At 42.4% G+C, this 14,919-nt stretch overlaps 3 protein-coding genes across 7 annotated transcripts in view; 2 read left to right on the forward strand and 1 right to left on the reverse strand.

Moving 5' to 3' along the window:
- LOC108046834 (protein phosphatase 1 regulatory subunit 16A) overlaps positions 1–8,618 on the forward strand; it is a 50,456-nt gene extending 41,838 nt beyond the window's left edge. For 4 of the 5 annotated variants that reach the window (XM_044458029.1, XM_044458026.1, XM_044458027.1 and 1 more), the window contains 7 exons: positions 2,397–3,039; positions 3,524–4,232; positions 4,672–4,797; positions 4,864–4,939; positions 5,450–5,570; positions 5,640–6,148; positions 7,113–8,618. In XM_044458029.1, the coding sequence (XP_044313964.1) occupies positions 2,894–3,039; positions 3,524–4,232; positions 4,672–4,797; positions 4,864–4,939; positions 5,450–5,570; positions 5,640–6,148; positions 7,113–7,672 (2,247 nt within the window). In that variant the 5' untranslated portion in view covers positions 2,397–2,893 and the 3' untranslated portion in view covers positions 7,673–8,618. The remainder of the gene's footprint in view (positions 1–2,396; positions 3,040–3,523; positions 4,233–4,671; positions 4,798–4,863; positions 4,940–5,449; positions 5,571–5,639; positions 6,149–7,112) is intronic. The other variant, XM_044458030.1, reaches the window with a different exon arrangement.
- Positions 8,619–8,721: 103 nt separating this feature from the next.
- LOC108046833 lies at positions 8,722–9,606 on the forward strand. Its single transcript, XM_017126748.2, has 3 exons — positions 8,722–8,961; positions 9,021–9,166; positions 9,219–9,606. Exons 1-3 carry the CDS (start codon positions 8,817–8,819, stop codon positions 9,360–9,362), a joined length of 435 nt encoding a protein of 144 aa, XP_016982237.1. The 5' UTR covers positions 8,722–8,816; the 3' UTR covers positions 9,363–9,606.
- On the reverse strand, positions 9,607–14,589 carry LOC108046832 (caprin homolog). Its single transcript, XM_017126747.2, has 4 exons — positions 14,074–14,589; positions 13,108–13,290; positions 12,883–13,049; positions 9,607–12,647 (listed from the first exon to the last, which is right to left on the reverse strand). The coding sequence occupies exons 1-4, from the start codon at positions 14,419–14,421 to the stop codon at positions 10,466–10,468; spliced, it is 2,880 nt and encodes a 959-aa protein (XP_016982236.2). The 5' UTR covers positions 14,422–14,589; the 3' UTR covers positions 9,607–10,465.
- Positions 14,590–14,919: the final 330 nt, after the last annotated feature.

The following is a 14,919-nucleotide window of genomic DNA, read 5'->3' on the forward strand; positions in this document are numbered from 1 at the left end:
AAAATATGTCTTTGCTTTTAAAAATGTTTTTCTTATTCTACAAAATTTAGGCGTAGATATCAGAGGTAAATACAAAATTGTGAAGTACCATCTAGCAGTTGTTTTTTCAATAGAATTCTTTACTTAAGTTTTTGTAGAGTTTAGGTTTACTTATCATTATCTTTTAACGTTTGCCTTTAAGTCATAAATTATTTGCGCTTTTGCCATTATATGGTTGCATAAATATTGAGCTTAAAACGAGGCGTGCGAAATTAATAACACGAAGTTTCCAGCACGCACAGATAAAGTGCGAGAGAGAAAAGGAGAGTTTGGGTTTGACTGACCGCAGAGATAACACGCATACGCCATGGTGTGCGGCGAGGAGGGGGGTTCCCCATTGTTATTCCAGTAGTGCGTGTAGTAGTTGTTTTTGCAGCTCCTGTTATCGACAATTTTTGGGACACACTCACACATTTACATAGTCACGTAGGATGGAAATTTCTTTTGTATTGCATCTGACAAAACTCATAAATGAACATTTCCTTAATGGCTGCAATTTCCCATCTATCCACTTCAAGGATATTCATGTGCCGTAACAGGATGCCGAAAAGTGTGTTACCAGCCATAATCGATATTCGATTTAAATTGTTCATTTAATGACTATTACTGCTGCAATGTGAAAGAGGAAAATGCAGATATACACACTCTCCAATCGCGCATGCAATATTTCAAGGCAAACAATAATTACAGTTTTCAATTTATGATAATGAACTTTATTTTCGCATCAAATAGGAATTGATACAGATTGCTGAGATACTCAAATAAAACGGCCAGATTAAGTGTGTTTCAAGAGAAAATGTAATGAGAAACAAGAGGATGATTGATTGTTAGTTTAATAAATGTAACAGTTTATTCTGCTGTGAAATTGAGCTTAAGAATGTTCATACGGAAGGATGCTAATTCAATTTTATTGGGCTTGTTTAATGGCTTAATATTGTTCAAGAAAACAGGTTAATAATTGATGAATGGATGTAATTAATTGCCTTGATTTATAATTAATTCCGTTGTTTATTTTCGGCAAAAGCCTTAAATAAACAAACTGTGGTTTTAATTACTGGATTAAATTTCTGGTTTACGCTAAGCCATGATTATTTACTGGCTAAAGATATAGGAAACTATAGTTTATTTCAAGGCTGTAGAAAATGTTTTTAATTTTGTGAAGAACTAAAGTATAAAATTATTCGACTTTTTCATTAGATGTAGTCCTTTAGCAATTTTCTTATCCTGCACTTAAATGTTTTTGCACTGAGAGCATAGTAAATTACCGACTTAATGTCTTCGTTCTTTTTACAGAGCCAAATCGGCTAGGTCTTTATAAAGCTGGGTGTTTTTTTTCATATTTTTTGTTGCAAGTCCACTTAGTAATTCTCTTTGTTGACCGTCCTCGGATAAGACACATTCGCAGGATCAAGCTGGTTGCACATGAGATTGGGCTTGTGGCTTGAACAGAGTAAAGTAAACTTAACTCGATGATGGCTCCTTGGCATGCAATTTCCACGAAGCAGTGGCTAATACTTATTCAAGGCATTGGCCTGGCTATCGATGACAGGTCGAGTGTAGAGTGGAGAGTGGATAGCGGTGAGCAGGGGTCATCAGAGGGTTAAGGCAGGGGATCCAAGGACTCATGCGTCATCAGCATTATCCTTCTGCCTCAGCGCACCCAAAAAGAAACCATTACGTAGGGAAAACTTCCTTGGCCACATCAAAGTAGGAATACTCTCTGGGGAAAAAACAAAGTTTTGATTAACATTCTTTTTATTTGAAATTCGAAATAACCAATGAAATTGTCAATGGGATTTAGACTTTCCCTAGGTAATAATAAATAAATTAAATGTTTTATATATTATATAAATATATTATATTATATATAAATGTATAATTCTATAATAAAGTAGTAAAGAGGTTAGGATTTTTATACTATTTTATTGAAACTTTGGTGAATGCCGTAAAATTCCAACAGATGATTTATAATATTTTAAATTTTTTTCTGATATGAAATTAAGATTCTGAATATTGAGGAGAGGCCAAAAAATGTACTATCAATCGCTGTTCAACAATTAATTTAATATTTTATAATCCCCTTATAAGTATAGTATAGTCAACGTGTTCAAGTTATAAAAAAAAAGTATAAGGGAATAATAGTTTGTGCTGCTTGAACTTTGGATCCATTAACACAATTGCCTTGGCCCACACTCTTTGAGAATTCATTTATCATCCAGAAATTTATCAGCCAGTTAGACTTAAGGGTTGAGCTTTTTTTAATTTTGAGCAGCTGGGGGAAACTATGAAACGTTACAATTTTATGAAATATTATGTTTATTTTATTTAGTTTTTTTCTCTATTTTTTCTACTTGCAGAGTTTACAACGAAAAGTTGCAGAGAAGCGAGCTTCGGCAAACATCAACAGCTGGGAAAAGCAAATCATAAGTAAACACAGAGGACAGGACGACCAGAGAACCGCACAGGACGAAGGATAAACGTGGTAGTTGCCATGAGAGCAGCCTCGGGTGTCGACCAGGAGTGAAAGGATCCAGAGGAAAAGGACAAAAGGGGCAGCAGCAGCAGCAGCAGCAGCTGCAGCAACAATCCAAACAGCTGCAACAACTTCGGGCAACGAGCAACATCGAGGGCAACAATAAGAACCGCCAGAGAGAACAGCCGCAATCAAATCAAATTCAAAGATGCAAATTACAATTTGCATACAAATGCATGCGGACCAGACGAAACTGCAGCGCAAATAACAAAAGCCTCGCAAATTGTTGTCAAATGCTACAAAATTGTACAGAATAATTCTAAAGCACACTTGCAAACATATCATTGAGCGGGTGTAAGGTTCAAATCCATACAAATCACCATGATCAAGGGCATTTTGATACAGCGCAAGAGCCAGGAGGATGCCAGCTACACCAAGCAGCTCAAGATGGAGCACGCCGACCTGGTGGCCGAGATGCAGACGGTGGAGAGCCTGCCCACCCACGAGCGGCTCCAGCTGGCCAGATTGTGAGTCAATTAAATTAAATTAGTTAAGCTTAGTGCCACTAAACATGATGTTTTTGGGGAATAACAAAATATCACTTTTGTACTTATGATTGTCTGCAGAGGCTCCATCTGCTTTAAGATAGTATTTGAATTGGAAAACCATTTAGCCAAAATGTATTTAAAAGTTATAGGAAAATGGGTAAATAAAACTGTCGATTATTTTTAAGTTTACTTATAAATGGACAATTGATTTTCCCCCTTTTGAATAAATTACGGAGTATAACGTAGGAGAGAGCTTATCACAGATAATCACTTCTTGAAATATCCTTTTACATCATTAGGTAAAAGCTTCGATGTGCTGCACAAAATTGAACTTAAACTGAATAGATATATTAGTTCGAGTGAATTCCCCTACATCCTGTGATTCTCCTCCCTTCCGCTTTTATGCTATCGAATTTCCGCAAGTAATCCTCAATCTCTCTCTCAATCTTTTCACGTTAATTAGACGTCGTGCCCAGCAGCTGAAGTTGTCCCGGCAGAAGGACAAGGAGTGGGCCAAGTTGCAGCGGGCGAAGGGCAACTCGGCGAGCGGCGGCAGCGGAACCGGAAGCGGATCGCTGGGCAGCGCGCTGATGAACGGCAACGGGGATACGACGCACCACTTCCGGCACGCCAATGGATCCGGCACGCTGAGCGGCAGGCGGCACATATCCTTCGAGAACAGCGTGGTGCTCCTCGAGGCCGCCTCCCGGAATGATATGCCCGAGGTGGCCGCCCTGCTGCAGCACGGAATCACGCCGGATGCGGCCAACGAGGACGGACTGACGGCGATGCACCAGGCGTGCATCGATAACAACGTGGAGATGCTGCAGCTCCTGCTGGAGTACGGTGCGAATGTGGATGCGCAGGATAGTGATAAGTGGACGCCGCTACATGCGGCTGCCACCTGCGGCCACCTCGAGCTGGTGCGCATCTTGATCCGAAACGGAGCCAATCTTCTGGCCGTCAACACCGACGGCAATATGCCCTATGACCTGTGCGACGATGAGAATACCCTCGACTTCATTGAGGGCGAGATGGCGCAGCGGGGCGTTACCCAGGAACTGATCGACGAGACGCGCTCCTCCACGGAGCGCATAATGCTGCGCGACCTCATGGAACTGGTCCGCACCGGAGGGGATTTGGAGGAGCCGGACTACCAGTGTGCCACACCTGTAAGTGATTAAACTTTGTACTCTATTACGAGACATCCTTGCAAAGAATATGTGCTGAAAAATGTATCGATGTCTTTAAATCTCTAAATACTAAAAGAAACAGAGCTAGAATTTACAACAAAGAAAATTAAATGTAAAACTAATACTAAAATTAGGAAGCTTACAGAAATATACAAGTTAAAATGTTTTGCAATATTTCACATAAAACAAATATGATTGAATTTTTTGTTTATACTTAAATACATTAATTTTCTTTATGTTGGTTTCTGTTGACCTTTTTTACTATAATTGTATCTATTGGATTACTCGAGGTCATACGTTGGTTATATTTTAATATCTTCTATAACACAACGATTTTTCCACCTAACTTTTAATTTTCACCACATAAAGACATATTGTTTTCCCTGTGTATAACTGTTAATTTATCTCAATTGTTCAGCTTCACATAGCTGCTGCCAATGGATATGTCCGTGTCGTGGAGTTTTTGTTGGAGCAGCATGTCAACGTGGATGCCATGGACAAGGATCTGTGGACTCCGGTTCATGCCGCCGCCTGCTGGGGACATGTAAGTGAGGTCGAATAAAATGTGAACAATGGGAAAATAATATTTTATATTATTCCTTTTTTCCAGCTTGAGGTGCTGGAGATGCTGGCCCAATGTGGTGCTGATTTAAATGTTCGCAACAAGGACGATGAGACGCCCTCAGGTGAGAATATGCGAAAAGGTTGAGGCACTGAAGCAACGGATATCCTTGTAGGGCAAAATGCACATGAATATGAAATTGAGCTATAAATTGTTGTTAATGTTAACATGGAAATCGTGTAAATCTTTTCAGTTTAAAATTGTATGAATGGATACAGACTATTTCTAACAAACAAAACTGGTTCAGGTGTGCAAAAAATGAGCAGTGCTATAGATTTTTTAAGTTTTGTAGGACACGTATAAAATATAAATTTTTTAGTAAAGTAATGAAAGGACTTTTTACATACTTAAAATATAAAATTTTTTTTTTTGATACTATGTAAGTTTCAACAATTATAGGCTAGTAAGTCCATTAAGTCATTACAATATATTTTCAAGATATTAAAACGAACCATTTAGTCTTTAGTATTAAGTTGTTAGGGGTTGTTAACGGGTAAAGAGGCAAGAATGATTAGGTTAAAAAGAGATTTAATGATTTAATAATTAGTGATCATTAATTATCATCTACTTGTAGACATCTGCGAAGATCCCGAGATCAGGGAGCGCATCGAACAGCTGAAGACGGAGCAGGAGAGCAAACGACTGGCCGAGGCGCAACGGCGCCGCGTTCGACGCTCACAGAGCAACAACACAAGGTACGCTCATATATTTTTAAAGGCCCATCAAAAAAGCATTAACAAACCAATAAATACCTCGTCCCACAGAGCCCAATCAGTGCGACGTACTAGTTTGCGGGACAAAACGCTGACAACCAAAAAGGATGCCGTCGAGGAGACGCGATTGCGATTGCAGGCCCAGGAGGCGACGGATTCGGAGACGCCCTCTTCGGGCGGAGATCCGCTGACCAATGGCTATGGTTATGGGAACAACAACGGGGAGAAGCGACCCTCGACGGGCAGTTCGAATGGCCAACTACTGCCGCACTCCAAGTCCGCCGATGCGCTGGACAATGCCATGACGGCATCCTCCGCCGCACTGGCGGCCACCGCCACACATTCCTATCAGTCGCGTCGCCCGCCGGATGGCCGGGAAAATGACGAGCTGCTCCGCCTGAAAGCCGCCGGCGCAGCGGGTGAAATGCAGCGGGCCACCTCGGCGGCGGCCGTGATTCTCACCGAAAAGGGAACAGCGGCCAGTGCCGAGGCCGTTCAGATCCAATCTTCCAAGGAGGCTGCGAACGGCAAGATCAATGTCCAGGTCACCGTTCTCGTGGGTGAGTCAACCACTGGCCACGTGTCAGGCTTGCTTCCGCTTTCCCCTTTCCACCCATGCCACCCAGTCACTCATTCCACCTCAGACCACCCGATTTCGCTCCCAAGGAGCGTCAACGTATCACGGAGAGTCCTGCTTAAGCGCCATTCTGTCCCCGTGTCAATGTCAATGTTTAATGTTTATTTAACGACTCTACTAAAATGGAAATGAAAATACTTCCAACAAGCAAACACAGCTTACAGAATGGGTAGCATATCGAATGGGGGTATGCCCACTAGGAGAGCTTTGATATCCTAAAATTAGGGAAGGAGTTTTTAAAATTAGTTATATCATTTGTGAGTTAAAACTTATTCGTTTAGTAAGTTTGGTAAAATAAACAAAAAAGAAATAGAAAAAACCAAATGGATAAAGGTTTTTAAACCTGATCTATTGATATTTTGAGGAACTTTTAGCTTTATCAACTATTCCTTACCAAAACGAATAACTTATAGTAGAAATACTGTGAAAATTTGTAGTTTGCATGTATTTATTATCCTTTAATAATATATTTATATTTTGTAATGTCTAAGTATTCTTTTGGTCGAAAGCTTAAGATGTGAGGTAACTAAGGGCTAGATTTTTATGATTTGATTACTGAAATGACAGAAAGCATGGCTGACTTAAAACATAATGTACTTGCATGTAACATCCATCCACATAACCGATCACATCCGACTGGTAAAGAGGTATTTGCAAACTTAACTCTCAGGGAAAATGAGAAGAAAAGTAAAATAACATTTGCTTGTTTCTGTTTCATTCTTTTTTCGTTGTTGTTGTCGTGCCTCGTTTCGCCCGTTCTGTGTCGTCTGCCTGCCCGCATCATCATCAACAATAAAAACAACAATTACACCACCACCGCACCCCCAAAAAAAACAAAAAAAAAAACAAACACACCCACCGCCTTGCCAAAAACCACCAACATCCAGACACCAACAGCACGCACCACCATCAGCAACAGCAACAGCAGCAGCAGCAACATCACCAGCAGCAACAGCAACATGTATTGCTGTTGCAGCAACACCAGCAACATCAACAGCAGCAACAGCAGCAGCAGCAGCTTGTTGCCTTGGATGGCTATAGTGCCACATTGGCCAATTTGAAGAAGCAACGCTCGCTTTCACGCACCGCCAATGTACTCAATAATTTCGAATTGTCATCCCAAACAACTAGCAATGCCCATCAAATTGCAGCTGCAACTGCAACCTCAACTAATGGTTCTGTTTTAGGAGCCGGCGGCGGCAGCAGCGGCAGTGGCAGCAACAACAACAACAACAACATTAGCACCAGCAACAACAACAACAATGGATCAGCACCGATCTCCACGCAACCAATGGGTCATATGGGTCACATGGGTCCGGGAAGCCTACTATCCGACTTCGAGGTGTCATCGCCGGCGGGCAGTTCGCTGAACAAGTTCAGCGGGATCACCGGGGATGTGGTCACCGACAGCACCAGTTCCAGTCGCAAGTGCTGCGTCCTGATGTAGATGATAAATTAAGTTTACTAACAACTAGAATCACAGGGTATCAAACCAACCAGATTTGTCTGAGGGATAGACCATTGTTTAAATGGCAATGAAAACAGTGTCTTTTTTATAGATTAGCCGAATTCAGTGCGTGAATTGTTCAATGTTAAAAACACAAATGCATGTTGGTTTAAGATTTGGGGTTCAATTCTGTGAGCTCCTAGAACGGCTCAAAGTCGTTGCATTTTCCTAGCAGACACTACACTACACACACACACAACCAATTATACGATACAAATTTATACAAATATACAACCATATGTATACATTTTAAAGAACATAAAAGAAAATTTAAAATAAATGTGAGCAGTTTACCTTAGTTAATATGTAAAAGCAAAATCAAAACTATAAAAAAAACATCAAAAAATATTTATATAGCAGTGCTAAGAACTTAAATTAATAGATTTGCTTGGAGTGCATTGAGAATATCTGTGGTTCCGTGTGTGAGTGCTAAAACCGAAACAGGCAAAGTATTATGCAACAAGTATGAAATATTTAAATAAATATACGATAGCGAAATTGTAGTTAAAACGTGACATCAAAGTAAAGCAAAGCAATGAAACGAAAGGCAAAGCACTCAAGCAATTCCCCATATAAGTGTCTAAATGTTCGAATTCAAAAGATTTTTTAGCCAGTCAGCATAACGATTTGGTTTAGTTGGATCTGGATTTATTTTTGAATGAAAATATTTTGCTGTGCGTTCTGTGAGTTTAGTTTTGTTGAGAGATACAAGAAACTTTGTATTATTTATGTAGCAACTATGTTTGTATATATACACAATTCCAAATGATTAAGAGATAAAATGCAAAAACACAACGCGCAATTAGCAAATGAGACTTTTTCGATTTAAATGTCAAGGCATTAGCTGAACGTTTTGTAAAATAAACAAATGAAATACAAAAAAAAATTTGCACATAATGTTTCATTTAAACTGGCGCCAAGTGGATTATTCTAAACACTGTTATTTTCGCCACACAAGTTGGCAGGGCCAGCCATCGCTGTTACATCGATGTAGATATCAGCTGATGGCAACATTTTAATGTTAATTAACACTGGATAAATAATGTTTATTTATTTGTTTACATATTTGTATATTAAAAAATAAATGGAAGCCCTTGCAAAATATCGCTATAGCTTGGTGGCAGGGTCCTTTGCCGCTGGGGGAAGCTTTTTTGGAAAACTTCCTAGCCACCTCAGCGCCCAGAAATTGCTGAATACTTCTGGAATAATTTCCGACTCCTCTTATTTCGGCAAGTTTGTTTATTTACAAAGCAAGCTATTTGAAACTATTTATAGAAACTCTTTATAGAAATTGCAATTCTGCAGGTCCTACCTCTGGCTCTCATGATAATCTGCAATGTTAGCAACTTGCGTTGTTTTTTGAAGGCTCTTCAAATGACCGATCAAACTTTAACCTGCGTTGTTGTAACGGCAGGCTCCAATTATGTCTTATCAGTAGGTGTTTTCATATATTATTACTAAATTATGACTAACATTCATTATCTAGTTTATTCTGGGAGCACTTGTTTACCAGGAGCCACTTTCGTCATTATCTGGAATTGGTATTGCACTAATTCTAACTGGTCTTTGGTTTCTCTGCGATACAGGAGCAGTGGAGTCCAAGAAAATAGAACCAGAAAAGGAAAAATAGTAGAAAATATGTTTTAAAAGATCTTATCTAAACTAAAGATTTTTGTATTATATTTTAATAATGGGTGAGAATGTCTTTGAATTTTATTTGCTCCCTTTTCATCAGGATTTAAAAATGAGCTTTCCATACTGGAACAAATTATTTTGATTGACATTTTTTAAATTTGTTATCAATCTTGGGTTAAAAACAATATATCTACTAGAACCTTGAACCATTTTGAATAAAAGTATTTAAAGAAAACAAGTGGTTTATATACTTTTGTTTAATGTATGTACTATTTTGCAAATACATAATTTTCATTTCATTTATAATGCACTGTTAGTGTGCACGCTTCTTCATTCACGCAGTATTAATTACAACTATTATTTTTTTATGTGGTCTTGTATTTTAGTTTTCTTTGTTTGTGTGTAAAAGTTTGGCAAAACAAAAAAAAGGTGTTGAAATGGGATAGAGCAAGACAGTAAGAGCACAAACTATAAATATATTTATCCTTCGTTTATATATATAGGTAATAGTAATTAATTTGTATATTTCAGAATCGTTATTTAATTGCTAAGACGTATAAATACTTTTTATTTTCTTTTTCTCGACATCTGTGTTGTTATTAACGCAGCCAAACAGGGATATAGTAAAGTCGGGCGAGGATTGGCTGATCCGAGTTTTGTTGTTTTGCCCATCTTTCGTTGGTTTTCTTTTGCCGAAGTCATGTCCTGCCTGGGAGTTTTAGAAACCCTTAGAGCGTTTACTTTCCTGTATATAGTTGTAACTCCTTTTTGTTTCTAACAACTATTTTGTTTTATTATTAATACATTATCAAATAAACCAAAATCAAGGGAAATAATTATAAATTGTATTCAAAAATGCGCGCGAATTTGTTTTTGCTGCTGCCTCATTTTCGTTTCCCTAGTTGCGTTATAAAGGATTCTTTTGATAGATTTCCATTTCTTCTGGTTGAGAGTTTTTTACGTAACGATAATTGTACGTCTACGTGGCCATTACTTGTATGTGGATGATTGGTTTCCTTTTTTCTTTATGGGTTTTCTGTGTGTATGGTTTGCATGAATTGTATGTTTTTTGTTTTGCGGTTAATACGTATTGTTTGCTCAGTTTTTATTCTCCAATCCAAGAGGCATGCGCTGCGACTGGTTCTGGCGGTTTATGTAGCCACCACCGCCTCCCTGGTTGCCCGCTCCGCCACGCCCACGATCGCCCATGGGCCTGCCGCCTCCGTACGAACCATTAACATTTCTCTGCTGGTTACCACCGCGCTGGCCCCGATAGCTTCCTCCGCCGCCGCCGGACGACTCATAGCGCGACTCCTTGTTGTAAGTGCCACCGCCGCCTCCTCCATTCTGGTAGTAGCTGTTGCCTCCACCGTTTCCGGACTCATTGTTGCGGAAGTACACGCCGCTGTTGCCCGAATTGCGTGCATTCGGGTTCGATGAGTTGCCGTACTGACGCGACCGGTAGTTGCCTCTGTCGCCGCCATTGCGTCGCTCATCGCCTCGCCCGCCTTGATCACGGTCCCGGTTATCCCGATCTCCACCACGTCGCTGATAATTGCCGGAGTTGCGACGTCCCTCCCCTTGTGAGCTGTTCCAGTGGTTGTTGCCATCGTTGTCCGCATAACCTCCATTGCCACCGCCAGCGCTGTGGTCCCTGGGTGTGGCCCACTCCTGCTTGTGACTCGTGTTGCTGCTGCCATTCGAGGCGGCACTGCTCATGGCATTCATCTCCGAGCTCCACTTGGTGGGCGGTGCCGGCGGCGTGGCCTCGCCCTTAAGCACATTCGTAAGCGCAGCTGTGGCTGCAGCATTCGTATCGTTAGTACGGGCATGCCATTCATTATTCTCCACATCGCCACCAGCACCTGCACTGGAAGAGGTGTTCACAGGTGAGGGCTCTTCCAACTGCTGTTGCTGCTGCTGTTGTTGTTGTTGTTGTTGCTGCTGCTGTTGTTGCTGCTTCAGCTGCTGCTGGATCTGCTGTTCATAGGTAACCACAGCAGCTTCGTACGGAAAAACTGAGGTCACATCGCCTGGCTGCATGCCGATTCCCTGAGGAGCTGGCTGCTGAGGCTGTTGGGTTGGCAGGCGCGGCATAATAAGCATGGGTTGCGGCTGCTGCTGCGGTTGCTGCTGGCGTTGTTCGTGGATCAGAACTGGGGAGAACAGCTGCTGCTGGGGAGGAGCCTGCTGTTGCGGTTTGGGCTGCTGCGATGGGAACGATTGATTGGTGAAGGTCAGCGTTTGTATGGCCTGCGGTGGTTCTTCGACATGGTTAGGCTGCTGCGGCTGTTGCTCAAACACCAATCCTTGATTGGTCGGAGGCGGTGGGGCCAAGGCCTCAGGATTGTCCAGTTCACTGTCCTGCAGAAAGTGGAAGCTTCCTGTGCCCAATACCTCCGCCAAAGGACGCAACTGCTGCATAAATTGCTGCTGCTGTGGCGTTGGTGGTCCCTGCAGTCCAGGAGCCTGCGGATGCGGCGGCGGCTGTTTGAAGTAATTCTGCTCTACGGCCCGCACATTTGGAGCGAAGTGAGTTGGATGCGGCTGCTGCTGTTGTTGCGGTGGTGGAGCTGCGGCTCCCGACTGCAAGGCCTGGAGACTCACGGGGCTGCTCAACAGCTGGTGAGGATGCGGCGGCGGCTGTTGGGGCTGCTGCTGCTGGGGAGGCGGCGCTGGAGCGTACAGAACATGCACTGGCGTGGTGGTTCCTCCAGCAGGAGGTGCTGCCTGGTAAACCTGCGGTATTGGCTGCGGCGGCTGCTGCTGTTGTTGTTGCTGCACCACCAAGGTTGGTTGCTGCTGATGTTCCAAAGAAGGAGCTCGCTGGTGCTGCTGCTCCAACAGATGATGACCCGGACGCTCCTGGTGTTGCTGGTGCTGTGGATGCTGCTCCAGTTCCGTTTGCACTCCCAGATGCAGCTTGTCCAGTCCCTCCTCCAACGAATTGCGAGCCGACGGCTCCGAAGGCAGTTCCGTGTCCAGTTCGCCAGAGCCATCGATCAACAAGTCACCGCCCTCGCCATCGCCGCTACCGGTTCCACTATCCGTGCTGTTGGCCACCGCGTTCTCGGCCAGAGGCACCAGGTAGTACTTGTCCAAGTAGCCGCAGTCCTGGATCTGCTGGAAGAGAGCTCGCACTTTCTCGAAGGTCATCTCGCCAAAAGATTTGGGACGCGCATTGATGGTCGAAGAAAACAGTTCAGCAGACTTTTGGGCAGTGGTAATGAAGCTTACATCGTCGGCGGTTTCCGGGCGTCGGGTTTGCGACTCCACGCAGCTGGAAAAAATATCAATCATTACAGTTCGTCTGGTTTTCATTTAAGCAGTAATTGGGCTTTTAAAAGACTAAAACATTATACCTTGGTTTAACTTCTAGAAAAAATGACCAGGGAAAATTTTCAGAGTAATGTACTTTACTTTTTTATACGAAATCATGAAAATCTTTTGAGTTCCTAGTTTAATACTTATTAAACCAACATAAAACTAACAATATTTGTCGGTGAAAAACTTACAACTTCTCCAGCACATCCAGATCGCTGCTGTCCAACTTTGTCGCTCCGTTCTCACCGGCCAGGAAATCGTTGCGAACTTGTTCGTCGTTAAAGCAGTTGATCACGTTCTGGATAATCAGAACTTCGCGAATCTTGGTCGTCTCAGCAATCGTCTTTGCCAGGTTGTCCTTTGATAGAAATGAATACCCTTAGCATCATCGGAAGATATACAGTCAAGAAGTTTACCTTTCGCGCCTGCTTCTTCTGCTCCTTTTCGGCCTCCTTGGACTGCTGCTGAATATGCTTGGCCAGCTCGCGGGCAAACTCCAGATTGGCCAAAACCGCGTCGTATTTGGCCACGGCCGAAGCCTGGTCGCCACTCAGTTCCTTGCCGCTGCTCTGTATGGCGCGATAGGACTCCAATTTGGTCTGTTAAAATTAGAGAAATTAGCAAGTCAGTCTCGATTTTGGTTTTGCTGCTTAAGCAATTAATCCAGATCTTCCAGACGCAGTCTTATAAATTAAATCCGCAAACTATTACCTTTATTAGCTACATTTTAAACATTTGATTTATTTTTAAAAATTTTTTGTTAAAGATTAGAGCCCGAATCGCTTGACAATTTAATATGAATTTAAATATATCTACAAATTTATGGCATAATAAACATTTGCTATGACTAATGACCTTGGTCATAAAATGTGTTTTGATAAGCTGGCATACATAGATAATTGTTAGTTAATAGAATTCCGGAAGTAAAAAACAAAATAAAAAAAATTACAACTTTTGCATTTGAGCCAGAGATGCCAGACTGCAATAAGTCACTCAGCTGTTGTAGGCGCGATTCGAGTCCAGAACTTTCCAGTAACAAAGTGGTTAATAACCCAAATAATTTAATCACTGACAGCCTGCCAAGAGAAATAATAGCAAAAAACTTAAGACGCCAGCAAGATTATTTGCGATTGGTTCTATGTGACATGCCGGCCGCTGCTTGCGATCCGGCAACGCTGTGCGCTAGAAAACATGGCGTCGCGAAAAATCTGCCAGCCCCGAAAACTTAGGGCAAGGGGTGGGGCAGGGGTTTGCGGGGTGCGCGCAAAACGAAACAAAGCAACACGGAGAGAATGAAAATAAAAATGGTGGGCCATGCTGCCGAAAAAAGAGATCCTTTGTGCGATTCAGGTGGCTTTAGTCCACTGATATTCTATACTGACCTTGCGCTTCTCCAGATTTCGGATCTTGTGCTCAATGGTGACCAGCAGCTGCTTGAGCGGATTATACGGTTCCGGAGCGGTTGCCTTCGATTTGGCAGCGTTTCCATTGCTCGCATTGTTGTTGCTGCTGTTGGCCAGATCCGTTTGGCTGCCCTCCGTCGCATTTAAATTGCCGCCGATGCTGCCGCTGTTGTTGTTCTGGCCATTGGTAGCGGCTCCCGCAACTCCCGATCCGCCCAGCGAACTGATTGAGGAGCGCTTCTCCTTGCTAGCGCCGCTGTTGTTGTTGGTGGCAGTTGCAGCGGTAGCGGTAGTGGTAGCAGAAGCGGTATTAGCAGCCGAAGGCATGGTGCGCCGTTGTGTTCTTCCTTGTTGGCTTAACGACGTATTTAGCTCGAAATGGGGAATGATATTTAAACGGCTGCTGCTGCTGTTTCCCAGTCCAGTTCGCTTGTCTCGGGGAAAAAAACACTCCGCAAAACGAGCAGGCAAAAACGATGACAGCCAGTGTGACCGCGGCGGGGTCGGTCGAATATACAAAAAGGAATGGGCACATAAATACCAAAAGGCCAGGGAAATATACCAGACTAATGGCGCGAAAATTTGTGTGGCCCGAACGCTGAAACAATGGAAAGTGGAGCAAGGGGTCATTCTATTTTTTAACATATTCAAAAAACTATTGTTTGTAATTATTTGCAAATCACCAGAGTTGTTCGTTTCAAAATAGAGCACCTGTTGATGAATTTCGATCAGGAACGGTTTAAGAATCAATAACTATTTTTTAATTATTTGTACATCTGAAGGATGTTCCCTGTCTAAAAAATGTACATTTACCATTATGTAAAA

Source organism: Drosophila rhopaloa, unplaced genomic scaffold (genome assembly GCF_018152115.1).
Source record: "Drosophila rhopaloa isolate 14029-0021.01 unplaced genomic scaffold, ASM1815211v1 contig_163, whole genome shotgun sequence".
Taxonomy (NCBI): Eukaryota; Metazoa; Arthropoda; class Insecta; order Diptera; family Drosophilidae; genus Drosophila; species Drosophila rhopaloa.